The following is a 14,991-nucleotide window of genomic DNA, read 5'->3' on the forward strand; positions in this document are numbered from 1 at the left end:
ACACTCTCCTGAGTTCCAGAAAAATATCTGCATGATTTTTTTTCTTCTTGCAAAAGAATCAAGACCTGTCTATGAATGAGCACAATAAACTTTGGAAACTTACAGACTTGTAGTTTCTCTCTACCACATGGCAATCCTAGATAAACCAATCAAACAAAATAATGATTAGGCTTGTGCTTTATTTATCTTGGATTTCACTGCTGGTGAACTTTTTTTTTCATGCATATATATGTATATGCAGTAAATTAAAGATTAGGAAATATAGGGTTTATTGGCAAGTTTTTTAAATGCATGAATCTGGGACAGCAGTACAAATTCTTTCAAAATTCGCTACACTGCCAGAAGTTATGTGCAAAGTGAAGACAAATTAGCTACAGATATTTAATTTATTACAAATCTAGTGCAGCAGAAAAATACATAATACATTTGGACAATTTCAAAGAACATGAAAACTATATTTTCCATAGTGTCAGTAAGAAATTTTGTTAGAAATAATGTGCCAAGCTAAACATAAAAGATAATCTGAGATTTCAGATTTTCTATACTTCTGAATGTAGAAGCTTTATTACATCATCAGTATTTAGTTTTTGAAAATTTCTTGGAATTACTGTTTCAAACTGTACTGTGAGTCAGGATCAGCTCTTCTAGTGCAGGCGTAAGTGCCTAATCCAGGGTTCTGCTTTTCACTGAATAGTCATAGTATTTAGAGGATTCAGCCCAGTATCCACATCCCATTAATTTCAAGAGTTTTTGTAGTATTTCTTGTTATTACGGGATGGGATGCCGTGAGAATTAGAACATCAAAAACTGAGAGACAGATTTTGCAGTCAGAGGGCAAGTTAAATGCTTTACACTGATATCCATGGGTAATTCATAGGTAATGACATTGTCAATCCCTGACTGTCTACAAGCAACACAGGACCTATGCAACTACTATAAATAGCACAAGGTAATTTGTTGAAACTGCTTATTTTTGAAGTGAAAACGAAAATAATTATTTGGTTTATGAAGGACTTTAGCAACAAAAATGCTATGTAAACCTGTTTCATTACAAAAAAGATACTAACCTAATAAAAAAAAGGATTTAATGCTACAGTCAGCCCTTAATTACTTAAAATTTAAATGAAATGCAGCAACTTGTCTGTGCTGAAGTAACGTGTAATGGCAAACACAGAGCTATGAATATCTTGTATCTTAACCAAAATCGAAAGTAAATTTTTTATTCAAAAAGGCTGAAAATTTCTCTTCCCTCTTGCTATCCTAATCTGTCTCTCTTCCTTCAAGCATTCCTTTATGCCATGTCTTCCTCTAGTGTTTGTTGACTTTAGTCTCACCTCTGATGACCTCAGACCCTTGGCTGTGCTGTGTCCTTACCCCAGCTGATTTTCCAGGCCCTCACACCTCTGTCCAATTTCCAGTCCTGGTTCAAACCTCTAGTGTGCTGAAATGGCTGTTTACTTGCTGATGCTCATCAAGAGCTCCCCTCTTTGTGATCTGTGTTGCTGAGTCATCTGGTCCCTCTGGGCATTGCCTCTCCTCTGTCCCAGCTCTAACTCCCTCCCAGGCTTCCGTGAGTATCATTATGACAAACCCATTTGGTGTGACACATGTGTTTGTTACTTCTCTCAGCAGCCCATCTTGGAGCTGAGGTTTCGGGCATCCTAAAGGTCTGCAAATGAAGTTTCTGCCCTGAACATCCAAGTCCTTTGATGACATCAAATTTCAAGAAGCCTGCCTCTCTCTTCCCATCTCTGCATTTAACTATACCCTTTTGCTTCCCTTGATGTCTTCTGTTAAACCAGCAACAGCTGATTTAAAAGAGGGAGGCCCCATTTATTCCCAGTGTGCCACTGCTGCACCTGCCAGTGCCTAAGTCTGTCCCATCTCCCAGCAGTTTGACCAGGCCCACATGATAGGTCCTAGTGATGCTCTCAGTGTGGGAAAAGCTCTTAGACCATAACTGGATCTTCTTGTCAATTCTCCCCTTGCAATCCTGAAACATCCATGCCTTTCTTCTTTCAGATAAACCCACAGTCACCTGAGTTACAAGCAAAGCCTTTGCTTGTTACCCTGAAAATACCTTCATGTCCTGCATTGCTACAGACCCTTAAAAAGGTCTGGCTCAAGCCTGCACCCAGACAACCTTTTCCTGGGGCACCTGGTGCCTTCACCCAGAGATATGTAGCAACCCCTTGAGCAGAGGGGAAAGACACCAGCCCCGTCATGTCATTTACAGTTGTTTTCTTCTTCTCTGAGATACTGTAGAAGTGTCTCCAGGTAATTGCTCCTCATCAGTGGCCTGTTCTCCTGACTACCATCTATCAGCACTCCTGGTCCGTGTTTAGTAGATGTGCTTTGTTTGTGGCTTAGAGAGTTGGTTAATTTGGTGGGTTCAGCTTGCTTTTTATCATTGCATTTATTAACTAATTGCACAGAACACTTGCAGAAGATCCGTTCTTTCAGGCCAGTATGGCCAGTGTGGCTTTGCCTGCTGGCATTTTTTGTTCTGGTTCAGCTGCTAATGGGGTATGTTTCCTGTGCTCTGTCTCTGGGCTGTACTGAGGCATTGAAAGAATGTAGGTAACAGCTGTATATGTGGGCACTTAAAAGCCCTTTTGGGTTTTGCAGGTTGGGAGTGTCCCCTTTCACAGGAAAAAGGAGTGTCTTCATGGAATTATCCCTTCAAGAGAGGAAATACAATAGAGGGGAGAGAAGCAATGCAAAAATCTAAGCCCACGCTGTATCATGGTGTTAGCATCAGCAGGAGTTAACATTTTTTTTCCTAAATGTTTTAGAAGATAAAACTCTTGGTAGATGTGGTAATAGGAACTACAAACTAACACGCTGACCTCCTTACTTGTAATTAATATGTTTTGCATCTTTTCTGTGTCTGGCTTTTCCTTCTTACCTATTCATTATCTACAAGTAAGTGAAGGGATTAGCATGCAATTGCACATTTGCCCCAGCCCTTCCGATTGTCACTAAGGTGCATGAAGAACTGTGCAGCTCTGTGGGGTGACTCAGACCATAGGAACCTAAGGAAAGCAGCAGCAGGATTCTTTAACCCCTCACGAGGCATGTGAGAATTTGAACAGTCTTATTGGGTGAGTGCCACTTAGGAAGCAGAAGCATTTTACACTGTTCTGTAACACAAAAAGTGATCAAACGAGATTACTGCAAACATGCTAAGTGAAGTGAGCTATTCGTTTATGTGACTACAGGTTGCACCACATGAGTGATGGGAAATGTGTTTGCCTCAGCAGATAAAGGAGAACATGGGTGGTAGAGGACTCCCCTACTGAGAAACCCTGTGCCAAAACCTGTTTACATGTATAGCTCTGCTATGTGTGTACAATATCTCGCTGTCTTCTAGAGTGGTAATGCTGCAGAGGAGGCCATCAGGGCCTCATTTCCTCATGGAGGAATACCATACCTCATGCATACCATACCTGGCCATGGTATGCTGGTCAGCAGTTAGCAATGGGTGAGAGCTGTGTGTCCTTCATGCCATTCAAATTTTGTACCTTTGAGTTCCTCCTGAAAGTGTGTCCTTGCAGGGTTCCAGTTGAAGCCCAGCACACTTTCAGTGTTCATAAAGCACTTCTCTCACCCCTCCATCCAACGATATCAAAACTCTAGGATGTCCTGTCATGTCTTCAGTTGCTTCCTCCTGGGGCCCTGAGGTCTCCTTTATATTCACTTCAACCCACTATTGCTTATCCAGATGTCACAGCCTGATTCCAGCTGCCCCAATTCCTGTAGTATTCATGCTTATTCCAAATATGACCAAACCTTCATCATTTAAACTTGAAGTTTCCAGAGGTACAATTACAGTACGTAGGAGACATGTGAGACAAAGGGGAAAGATTAAGAAAACAGAGGGTATAAAAAGCAAGGAGGGAGAAAGGAGAGAAGGGAAACAAACTATAATACTCAAGAAAAAGTGAAAAATTGAATTACAGCTATGTGGTATTGAGAAGGACAAAGGAAGGAAATATATATTTTGGAAATCTAAGAAGTCAATGGTAAAGAAAAGGTGTCAAGGAATGGAAAGAAGAAACAAAAGAGGAAATCGGGAACAAAAGGTGGTGAAGACAAACATTTAAAATGGAGATACTCTAGTTTCTTGAAAGCAGTCTTGGTAGACTGGTCCTTTAAAAAGAGTAGTAACTAAAAATCTCTAATCCAGAAAATGTCATAGCATTAAATCTCACTGCTGGGGTTCTGATCATTTGGTTTTACAGACACCTGATATGTACACTGTGAGCGCTTCCTAGCTCCCAGCTCTCTCTTCTTTTTTTCTGCCTTTAAACACTGGGAAGAGATGGCGCCTTGCCCTCTAGCAGACTGACTTTTCCTGCCAACTGCTGCTTATTGCGCCCTTCTCTCCCTCAGCTAATAATCTGTAAATTAGTTTACTCCCCTCCTATTTTCTTTCTTCTGCTGAGGTAATGGAGTATCCTCAGAGGCTGATAACTATCAGGTAAGGAGCTGCAAGTTTCTACATAAGTTAATATGCACTTCTAAATCTTGTGCAATTGACAGTTGCTTCTTTAATTTTGCAATTTCTGCTATTCAGCTGGATGTCATCCAGTCTTAAAAGAAAAATCATACTCCAAATCCCTCCTTAAGCTGCATTTCTTTTGGCTTAGTATCTACTAGCCCAAATATGACGTAATTTGGTTTTAACAGATGATATCCTAGAATTTGTTAAAGGTTAAATCTTTTGGTCCCACATACAGATAAGTATTCAGAAAATTCTTCATATTCCTGGTCACTCTTAATCTCTAGTCCATGATCTCTGCAGGTGCAGGAACTGATGGCCTGTAACCCACAGTGGGAGGAAGCATTATACCGGTCATATTGCTGGTTTCCATCTCATGAGGATATGATAAACTTGCATGTAAGCCTGCAGAAATGTTGAGAGTCAACAGTGATTCAAAAAACTTTGGGAACTGCTCTTCTAGTTTACTGCAGTCCTGGGAAACTTTCTCCAAGTATAGAAAAGCGTCCCACAGCGAGAGAACTCCAGGTGCAGAGGACTTTCTCACTGTACAGGTAACCATTGAGGACTGCAGATATGCACCATGCATAAAAACTGAGAGAGATAAAACGGAGCATAAATTACACTTCAATTAGGCAGCTCTAAGACTGGTATGGTAAGTTCTGGGCTTTATTCAGTGCATCAGTAACTGTAGCATGAAAGAAACATGAAGACTATTTAACTGTGAGTGCAGTGATGTACAAAGTCATTAATGGTATTAGTATCTCTACCGGGAAAGTAATAACTCTCAGTTTTGGAGCTGTGTTCTAGTTATATGCTACATGTATACAAATGCTGATGCATTTGTATAATGGATGTAAAGTGCCATGCTTTTCTCAGTATGGTCACCGTGTCTTAACTAGAATATATTCTAGCACTTTTAAACTTACTTTAAAATAATTTTCCAGAAGATTCTGTCTTACAGGCTAAGATAACAAACAGCAGTAGTGCCCCTGCTCCTGTGAATTTTCTCTCCTGCTCCACATCTCCTTCCTTTGCTAACTGCTAAACTGATGGCCTAAGACACCACTCCTCCTGCAGAAAGAGTATGTACCCGAGCCAGAATGCTCATCTGACTCTGCTCTCCAGTGCTGTTTTTTGTATAGGAATATCTATATGTCAGAGAATAGTGAGATGGTCATAGCCAGTCTTGGTTGTGTTTCCACCTTGTCAGAATAACCCCAGGCTCATTTTGCCTGGCCTGTTTGAAAGCTAGGCAAGCATATACTGTTGCAAGGCATTTAGGGGGACCTGGCTATCAGCAGTTTCAAACTAGTCCAAGACTATGACAAGAGAAATCACAAAGCTACATCTGAACATGTTGAAAAACATGTTTGTCATGGAGCTCCATTTCTCCACAGCTTGTCTCTGTGGTCAGATGTAATACAGGTACCTCTGCCAAGTTAGAGATGCTTCTACAAACTGCATTGTAGTGCGAGTAAGAAAACTAAGCAGTAGAGGATGTACAAGGTTGTACTGGTTTTGGCACATTCTGTGTGATAAGCAAGATAAAACTGTGATAAGTACTACACTAAAGGAGTAGTGTGTGGTTTGCTGCCAGGGCAACTACACTTAAATCTTTGAAACAGGTGGGTTATTTTGCTTAATCTATCCTTAAATTACTAAAATATGAAATGTGAATAAATAAAATCATTCCACTTGAAGACTCTGCTTTTCATTCTACAAGTTGAAACCATCCAGCTTTGTACATTCAGATTTTAAATGAGATAACACTCATTCAGTTGTTCATGAGAGCCTTGGAGTTTTCTTTCTTTATGGCATTCCCTGTGGAGTCACTCAGAGTAGTGACTTCAGCACTTGATTTAGCAAGATCATTCTAGATAGCTAAGCATGTGTATTATGAGGAATTCACTCTGCAGATATGGAAGCCTCTACACAAAATCCATCTTTCTTCTCCACAGGTTTTCTTGAGGACAAGGAATCTCAACTTTTGTAAGGTTCATCAACTTTAGAGGGGTTTCTGTTACATCACTTATGCTAATGATTCTCTGAACTAATCAGCCTGGGGAAAGTTGGCCTGCTCTAATAACAGGTATCATGGTATTTTTAGTGTCCCATGACAGGTTTTCCAAGGTCAACCAGGTCTTCTTTTCTGATCAGGTTAAAAAAAAAAAAAGGATGATTGTTGTTCTTTAAATTAGGCTGCAAAAGGAGTTCTCCAGGATGCAGCACAGTGTGTCCGTGACCTGAGGCCAAAAGATGCTCTTGAACTTCCAGTGTGGGCAGAGCTACTTTTCATGCTGCAAATGCAGATGCTATGACACAGCCTACAGTTACTGGAGCTGCTAGTTTGTTATTTATTTGTTTTTCTGTCTTTGAAGATGATAATTTCCACTGGGTATGCCTGGAGATGTTCATGTGCTCTTTTGTTCGTTCATGCTCTTTGGTTGAACAAAATCTCTGTAAAAATAAAACTAATAGAACTTAACCACTGGATACTATATTCCATTCATCTTGACAGAGGTTTTCCGCAGTTGTCATGTAAAGTTCAATTGCCTTTCTCTAGAAAATTTATAAAAGCATAACTTCTACCAGCTTTTCACAGCTATTACATATTTCCTTGCTTTTTTTGGTTGTATTTAAGGTACTGCCAGATGAAGCAGTAATCCTGGGTCATGCTTGCATGACTTTAAGACCTTTGTTAACCCCTGCAAATGTCCACTTCCTTCTCCCCCACTGTCCTATCACACACAATCTGATACTGCTGCTCCATGCTCCTCACTCACCTCCTCTACCTATAGCTCACCTCTGCAAACTGAAGACCCAGCCCTGTGCCCACAGCTTAGCCTTGCTCCCCTGGGAAGAAGAAATGGGAGCAGCCCAGGAGGAGCTGGGAGGTGCAGGTCCATGCAGTGATCTGTCAGGCAGTGGAGGTGGCCCTCTCCCAGGGGGTTACTGTGTGGCACAGGGCAATGCCTCTTTCCAGGCAGTAGGATCTCTTTTCGGGTCCCCCCTCCTATGAGGAGGTTTGACTAAAGTGCACAGGCTTGTGCCTGCACACAGATAAGTCAGCGGTAGCTATTTACACTCAGAGGCCTTTTTCAGGGTTCAATGTCCCCATACAGGAGCTGTCCCTGCTCAGGACAGTCCCTATGCCACAGTGGGGAAGAAATGGCTTTGAAGGAGCAGGTCTCAGTGGTGGTGCTTTCTGTACTTCTCCTCTGCTTGGCAGGACAGCCCATGTCTGCTAACCACAGCAAAAGGATGGCAGCAGTGCAGGACCCATGGGGCAGGCACAGGTTGGGAGAGGTTCCCAGCCAGAGGAAGATGCCACGTTCCTTTTGGCTGTTGTGCTTGTGCTGCAAGGTCCTTCCCTGGAGCAGTCTATCCTTGGCACTCCACTGTCTTCAGCAGTGGGAGGGGAGTCCTTTACTTATAGAGATGAGATGGGTGGGGCCTCAGGTCATTTTATAAAATAACTTGTCATTGACTCCCACAGGAGTACATCCTGCAAACATGTCTTGGGAAGTGCTGCCTGTGGAGGTACCAGGAATAGATCCTGAAAACCTGTCTCTAGAACTGCTGCCCATGGAGTTGCCAGGAGTATATACTGAAAAGACATCTCTAGAACCGCTGCCCATGGAGTTGCCAGGAGTAGATCCTGAAAAGACGTCTCTAGAACCGCTGCCCATGGAGTTACCAGGAGCAGATCCTGAAAAGACGTCTCTAGAACCACTGCCCATGGAGTTGCCAGGAGTAGATCCTGAAAAGACGCCCCTAGAACTGCTGCCTATGGAGATACCAGGAGTATATCCTGAAAAGAGGTCCCTAGAACTGCTGCCTATGGAGATGCCAGGAGTAGATCCTGAAAACATGTCTAAAGGATTCCTATCCGTAGAGGTAACAGAAGTAAATCCTGAAAACTTGTCTAAAGAATTCCTACCTGTAGAGGTGCCAGAAGTAAATGCTGAAAACATGTCCCAAGAATTGCTGCCCATGGAGGTGCCAGAAACACTCTATTACATGAATCCAGGGAAGACCATGATGTCATCAAAGGCAAAAGGACTAGAGGTAAGAAAATGGCTTAAAAAATTTGCTTCAGGTCCTCTGCATTTGACAGAAAACAAAATCCTACTTTGTGAGCATATTTGTATTCAAGCTAGTGTACAAACTTGCTGTCTGATGGGAGTAGGCAGCAATGTCTCTGCCTTAAGGAATTTAAGGTGAAACATTCCCTGAAAGGCTCTCAGCGGCAAAAGTCCTCCTGAATCCACAGGAACCAAAGATCTCATCTTCATAGAAAAAATGAGAGAAGTCAGGGTCTTAAGGGGACATTAAAAGACGAGAAAGTGGAAAAAATGAACAGGGAAGGAAACATTCTTTAGGGGCTGAATTATCAGCCTGAACCCAGACCCAGACTTAAAATGCCTTTTTTCTTTTGGAATTGAATACTACTTTTATTAAAAACTTCATATTTCTGTATCAATAACAAAATTTTTACATGTATAATAATGTCTCCAACCCATATTTTTTGTTATTAAAAATGAGATAAGGACAGGATAGAGACCAGGAATAGAGAACTGAATTTTATTTACACATTCCCTTTTTAGTTTTGACTTTTCCATTTTGCTTCGCATTCTCTTCATCATTTCAAGATCTGCCTTTAGTTTAAACTAGTAGTACATTATGCATTGTTCTGTGTGCTCCCTGACTGAATGGAGGCACATCATTTCAGGAAGTACCCTGGAAACAGAAACAGAATATTTTCAAAATTTTTTTGTAGGAACTGTCCTTTAATAGTGTTCTACAAAGTGTTTCAAAAGGAGGCACCCTACATTGTAGAATTGTTTTGTAACTTTCATTTCCTGAAAAAAATGGAAACATTAAATTTAAAATTTTGCAACTGCAAAAAGTTTCACACTCTGTGTTTGGACTCAGAGAATATGTTCTGGGATATTTCAAACTGAGGTTTAACACAGCTAAGAGCAGGAGCAGATTGCCAAAAGATCATATTCAAAACAAAAAGCAAACCTTTATTCACAGAATAATTACAGAGACACGTTTTGATTATCTCCCATCTGTGATGGCTCTTCCTTCATTAACTTGTTGAAAGGGTACCCCTGATATAGATTTTGTGCCAGTGTGTGCCAAACCATGTGGTGATTTGTTCATTAATCTGAGAGCAGTAACTCAACTGGGTGTAACCAACAGCTGTTCTAATCGAGGTTTCAGCATAAATTATTGCAAGTAGAAATTAATTATCTACCCTGATAATGCTTCTACTGTTGTTTTAACGCTATTGCTTATCATTTCTTTCTTTCTTCAGGATGAAGACTCAGACTTCAATTCTTTGAGAGATGGTGAACCTCAAGAAAAGAAAGAAGAAACTTCTGTGCCAGACAAAGGTGATTTCAAGGTATTATAAAAAAGAGAATTTGGAACCAAATGGGGAAAAGGTTCAGGTAGATAAATAATGATGACAATAGTTTGTGTGTTACAAGCGAAACACCCTAAAGTCTATAGTTAGATCATTTTATTCTACTTATATTTATGATTTTCATAGAATGGCTTGGGTTGGATGGGACCTTTAAAGGTCATGTAGTTCCAAAACCCTGAGCAGAGACACCTTCAACCAGACCTGGTGGCTCAGTTTTCATAATTACTTGTTGTATTTCTCTGTTACATTTTATTTGGAGCAGGCAGAATATCTACTATTTAATCCCTCACTGACTTGTAAAGGAAATCCATTGATAAGTGTGTTCCACGATATATTTTGTAATTGAAAGAGCAAAAAATAACTGTGATGCATGTTCTACTGTAAAGGCTTCAGCACTTCCTTGCTCCATCAGGAAAAAACTATCAAGTGATTCTGTAAAAGGAATGATGCTTGAATGTGGTAGGGCTATTTCTTGTGCTCGAGTATCAGTCATAGATTTATTTTTGTTAGACATTACTGATTTTGATTGGGGTTCTCATTCTGCTACTTTGTTGTTTGTGCAGTAAATATAAGCTTTGTTTCCTATATGTCAAGATCAGAGAAGTTTAAGTGTGATTTGTATTACAATGTTGTCCCACAAAATATCTGCTTCCGAATCATATAATTCTGTGGCAATTTGAACTATAATTCATGTAGACAGGTTCTGCTGAGCCAAAATCAAGATGAAAAGGAGCTTTATCTGAAAACTGAAGTAATAGTGTGAACAGGCAGACGTGAGCTTTGTTATAAGTTGCTTACCAGGTAGTCCTGGTAGAATTCATGCACCAAGAAATTTAAACAAATTCATATTCACAATATTTTTGGTTTTTTCATATGGATGTTTCAAAGGTTAGCTTTTGTGTTTGCCCAATATTAGGATTATTATTAAAAAAATAAAAATCACTGTCACTAAAAGATTATACTGTATTTTCACAGGATATACTCTATTAGTCTGGGGTCTTTGTGGCATTTCATCTTGCAAATATTTAGCTTACAATGTCTGGTATCTTCAGCTTGGTAGGATACTGAAATTCTGGACCACGTATAGGATGAATAATTTTGTAGACAGTAGAAACTAAAAAAAATTATTGTTCAGTTTTTGGTTTAATGTCTGCTCCTTACAAGGTGTAAGGAACCTAAAATCATGATGAGAGAAAGAAAAAAGTTTTGAACTCCTGGTTTATAATTATTTATCATAATTATACTTATGACAAGTAACTTCTTGTCTCCATTTCTTAATCCCACACAGTGATGTGTTTGTTTTTCCATTATGTGCTCAGGATATAGATTTAGATCAAAGACATTTAAGGGTCATGAAATTTCGAGGGGGCAGGGGTGACAGTAGTGGACCAAAAGAATCTTCTGATGAGTGTAGGACCATAACATTCTTCTGGACCACCATATCGCTCCTGTCTCACACTGACAGATTAGTTTTTACATTTCAAAATCCCAAAAATTCATGAGAATGCATTGGTGAGGGACTGAATTGTTGTTCTTGCATCTGGTTACAGAGACCTTGTGTTTTCATCCTTGAGCAGAATATGGGGATCTATCCTATGCACTTGCATGATCATTACTTGATTACTGCAATGTATCATATGTTCATGTGAAGAACACATACACACTTTTCCGCTCTGTTTTTCTCAAATGCAAATTTTTCATCACTGAAACTTCTAGAAGACTTAAATATGAAGGTCTCTGCCTGCTAAAAGGGATTGCCTGTTAGAAATGTATGACAGCATATTCCAGCAACTTCATGTGCCTTTCTGCCAACATGCTGATTTTTATCTGCATTAAGAAATCTGTATTATTCGGGCCTTGGCTGGTACTTTGCCCCATGATAAAAGCAGCAGGCAAGGCCAGCTCTGGTATATCCAAAATCAGTGTTTATATTAAAATATATAAGGATTGCAGGAGGTCTCATATAATAATACATGTGAAGGAAGGTAATGGGAACAATTGGATACATAGTTCTGAATTCAGCATAAGCCATGTTTTAACAAGGATAAGATGCACTGCATCTCAGGTCAAGTCATACCTCATGTCCCTGCCAGGCAAAGGCTCCTTGTTTTTGCAGGGTTTGTGCAGCTGGGAGAACAGCAGCCCATTAACAGAACAGGGGCAGGTTAAGCTCTCACCTTTGTACAAAGCAGGAGCTCTGGCTTCTGCTGGGTTTTGGAAGCTGGAAGTAGTTCTTGAGATCATGAGAAGAGTGATGAGCTGCCATGTTGCATAGCAAGTTTAGGAGCAAGTTTTGACATTTGCTTCTACTACAGGTCAGACTCTGTAATGTGAACCAGCGGCTGAGGCAGGCAGGAGGGCTGGGTTCCTGCTGGCGCCAGGCATGGGCTCCTTGGCTCCCACAAGGACAAGAGCCTCTGGTCAGGAGCAGTTCCAGCTCCAAGCTCAGCAGCAACTGGGAAGACAAGAGTCAACATCTCCTGAGCTACCCCCAGCCCCATGGTGCTTGCAGCAACATGACACCAGCAGCAGCTCTGCTCAGCTGCAGAAGTTGTTCTGAGCCCAGGTGCCTCTCCTGCCACCCTGAGTGGTGGTATGGAGATGCCTAAAATACAGACTACCGAAATTACATGTTCCAGCACACCTCCCACTTAAAAAATGAACCTCATAAAGTCAAATGAGGCCACTTCCCTCATAAGTTTGAAATATGGTTTGAGATAAAAAATGAAGAACATCTGTGTCTTAGATAGACCTCTATGTACCCTTGAGAATCAGTAGGGTGATTCTCTGAAACAGACATTTTCAGAGTATGACTTATGTCCTGTGGCAATGTTTACCCTAGGATGAGAATCCAGAAATGCTCAACAGGTGTCAGATGTAAACACTTATTTTAAAGCTATCTGAAATTAGGTGTAAAGAATCTCAATCCTTAGATGGTTAATGCTCAGTCTAATTTCTTTCTCTTGGGTTTGTTCTGCTTGGGAAGGGCAAAGCACTATAAAAGGGCACTGTTTTTTTTTTAAAATGGACTATCATATTCCCCTGGTTACAGTTCTACATATGGAAATAATTTTGAATATGCAGCTGAATGCTCTAAGTTTTTAAATAGACCTATTTTTCAAAACCTGAAAAAGTCTGATCATTAAACATCTGTAAACACTAAAAGATGGAAGGCAACATTGACAGTACTAAAACAGCTATGCAACTAGCCTGAATTATCATAAATCTCTGCAGATTTATATATTAAGTAATAGAAATAATAAATACATAATTTGTTTATTTATTAAATAGAAATAAATTAATTACAAATCTCTGCATTGATGGGATCACTGTGCCCTGAGAGTATTCATGTTGTGTTGATCAATAATTGAAAAAAATTCTTGTGGCCTCGCATACGCCTGTCATGCTCCTGTGAACACAGATAAATTTTCCCTGCTACAATCAGGATTACTGTGGCTGTATGCATGAAAGGGGCTTTTTTGTCCAGATGTGGGAGTTTTTAGTTCACCAATATCCAACCCAGACTTCCTATAATTCTGGTGAAAAGGTGGTCTTATTAGAAGATATATTATTAATAAAAACCAGGAAACATACAACTTGTGAAAACTACCACAGTGATCATCAGCACTCCCAGCACCCACACAGCCCCACAGCCCTCTGTTGAGATGCCCAGCCCCAGTGCCTGGAGGAGGTGAAGGAAGGAAGCAATTAGAGCATCTGCTTTGCCATTGTGGAGTCTGAGGTTGTCAAGAACAAGGAAGTGCTTCAGAGACGTGGCCAAACGCAGCAGCCAACCGCGCTCAGCCCCGGCAGCATGCCACAGGGGAGCCCCTGGCACATCTGACAGCAGTGGGAGATGGGTTCTAGCAGGCTGGGGAAGGGTTTGGCTGAGTGATTGACACAGCCTGGAGCATTTCACCTGCAACTGTAAAAAACTTAAGGATGCACACTCTTTAAAGAGACTTGACTCTCAGTCAGCTCAAGATACCAGCTCTAGCACCATCAGCAGTGAAGTATTTTCATTCTTTTGATTTGGTCCCTGGCTACCATCTAGTTAAGTTAGCACCTGGAGATGAAAAAAGGAGTGTCCTGTAACATCCTGAGAATGATTTCATCTCAACAGAATGCTGCTCAGGGCCAGGAATGCAGCGGTACCTTAGTCAAGGCAAGGAACTATCTTTGCCAGGAAAGGCTACTGTGCTAGTAGATCACATAGAAACAGATAGAGGTATTATTACTGGGTGATTGCCGGGAATGTGTGGATAGAGAGGAAGTTCTTTTAATGATTTACGTAGCTAAGACACATTGTTTCAGGTTGGTCTGTAGAAATGGCCTTTTTCAGCCATTGTAGAAGTAAACTGATTGTACTGAAGATATTTTTAAATCTTGTCTGATCTTTGCAGGGTGGTTTGTGGGGTAGTGTGTAGTGTAGTTGCACTTAAATAGGTAATGGTACCAGCACACTGTGGCACATACTTTTCTCTGCTTCCTCATCACTGTTTTCCCCCAAGCATGACAAAGGCCACCCACTCATGAGACCAGATGGAAGACATTCCGCATTTCATGTAGAAAAGCACCTGCTTGGATGCTTTTTGATGATTATACGGTTTTCACACACACAAATTGAATACGAATGTCATGATCTGCATTATTTTTTTTTTTGTTAGTTTATGATTGCTTTGAAATAAATGCCAATCTAAAAGAGCAACAGTCAAGTCTGAGAATGTGTTGGCTGAATCTGAGGGTTCAAGAATAAATTCTCATCTCTGGATCAGTGTTTTTGGATGACTGCTCTCTGTTTGGGGAAGGCAGCTACAATATTCTGTTATTTGATCAGACATCTGTGCTAAAACAAAGAGCTAACACTGAAAAAAACCCCAATCCACATTAACCCAGCACACATTTGACTGTACTGTTGTGGAGTTGTGTGACTGGTAGTCTACAGTAGGTGTTCATACTGTTGATATCACAAGCTGGGAAGATGTTGCTAGCAATAGCCCATGCTGGAAGAGTCTGTTAGATGAAGAACCCTAAAGGCTGAATCAAGAAA

The 14,991-nt window shown here is 40.6% G+C and overlaps 1 protein-coding gene across 1 annotated transcript in view; it reads left to right on the forward strand.

The window, feature by feature from the left end:
• Positions 1 to 8,479: 8,479 nt before the first annotated feature.
• LOC113946639 (cytosolic phospholipase A2 epsilon-like) overlaps positions 8,480 to 14,991 on the forward strand; it is a 32,744-nt gene continuing 26,232 nt past the window's right edge. Inside the window, exons 1-2 of the mRNA XM_027642234.1 lie at positions 8,480 to 8,575; positions 9,831 to 9,920. Of these exons, the coding sequence (XP_027498035.1) occupies positions 8,480 to 8,575; positions 9,831 to 9,920 (186 nt within the window). The remainder of the gene's footprint in view (positions 8,576 to 9,830; positions 9,921 to 14,991) is intronic.

Source organism: Corapipo altera, unplaced genomic scaffold, assembly GCF_003945725.1.
Source record: "Corapipo altera isolate COAL_440 unplaced genomic scaffold, ASM394572v1 23b, whole genome shotgun sequence".
NCBI lineage: Eukaryota > Metazoa > Chordata > Aves > Passeriformes > Pipridae > Corapipo > Corapipo altera.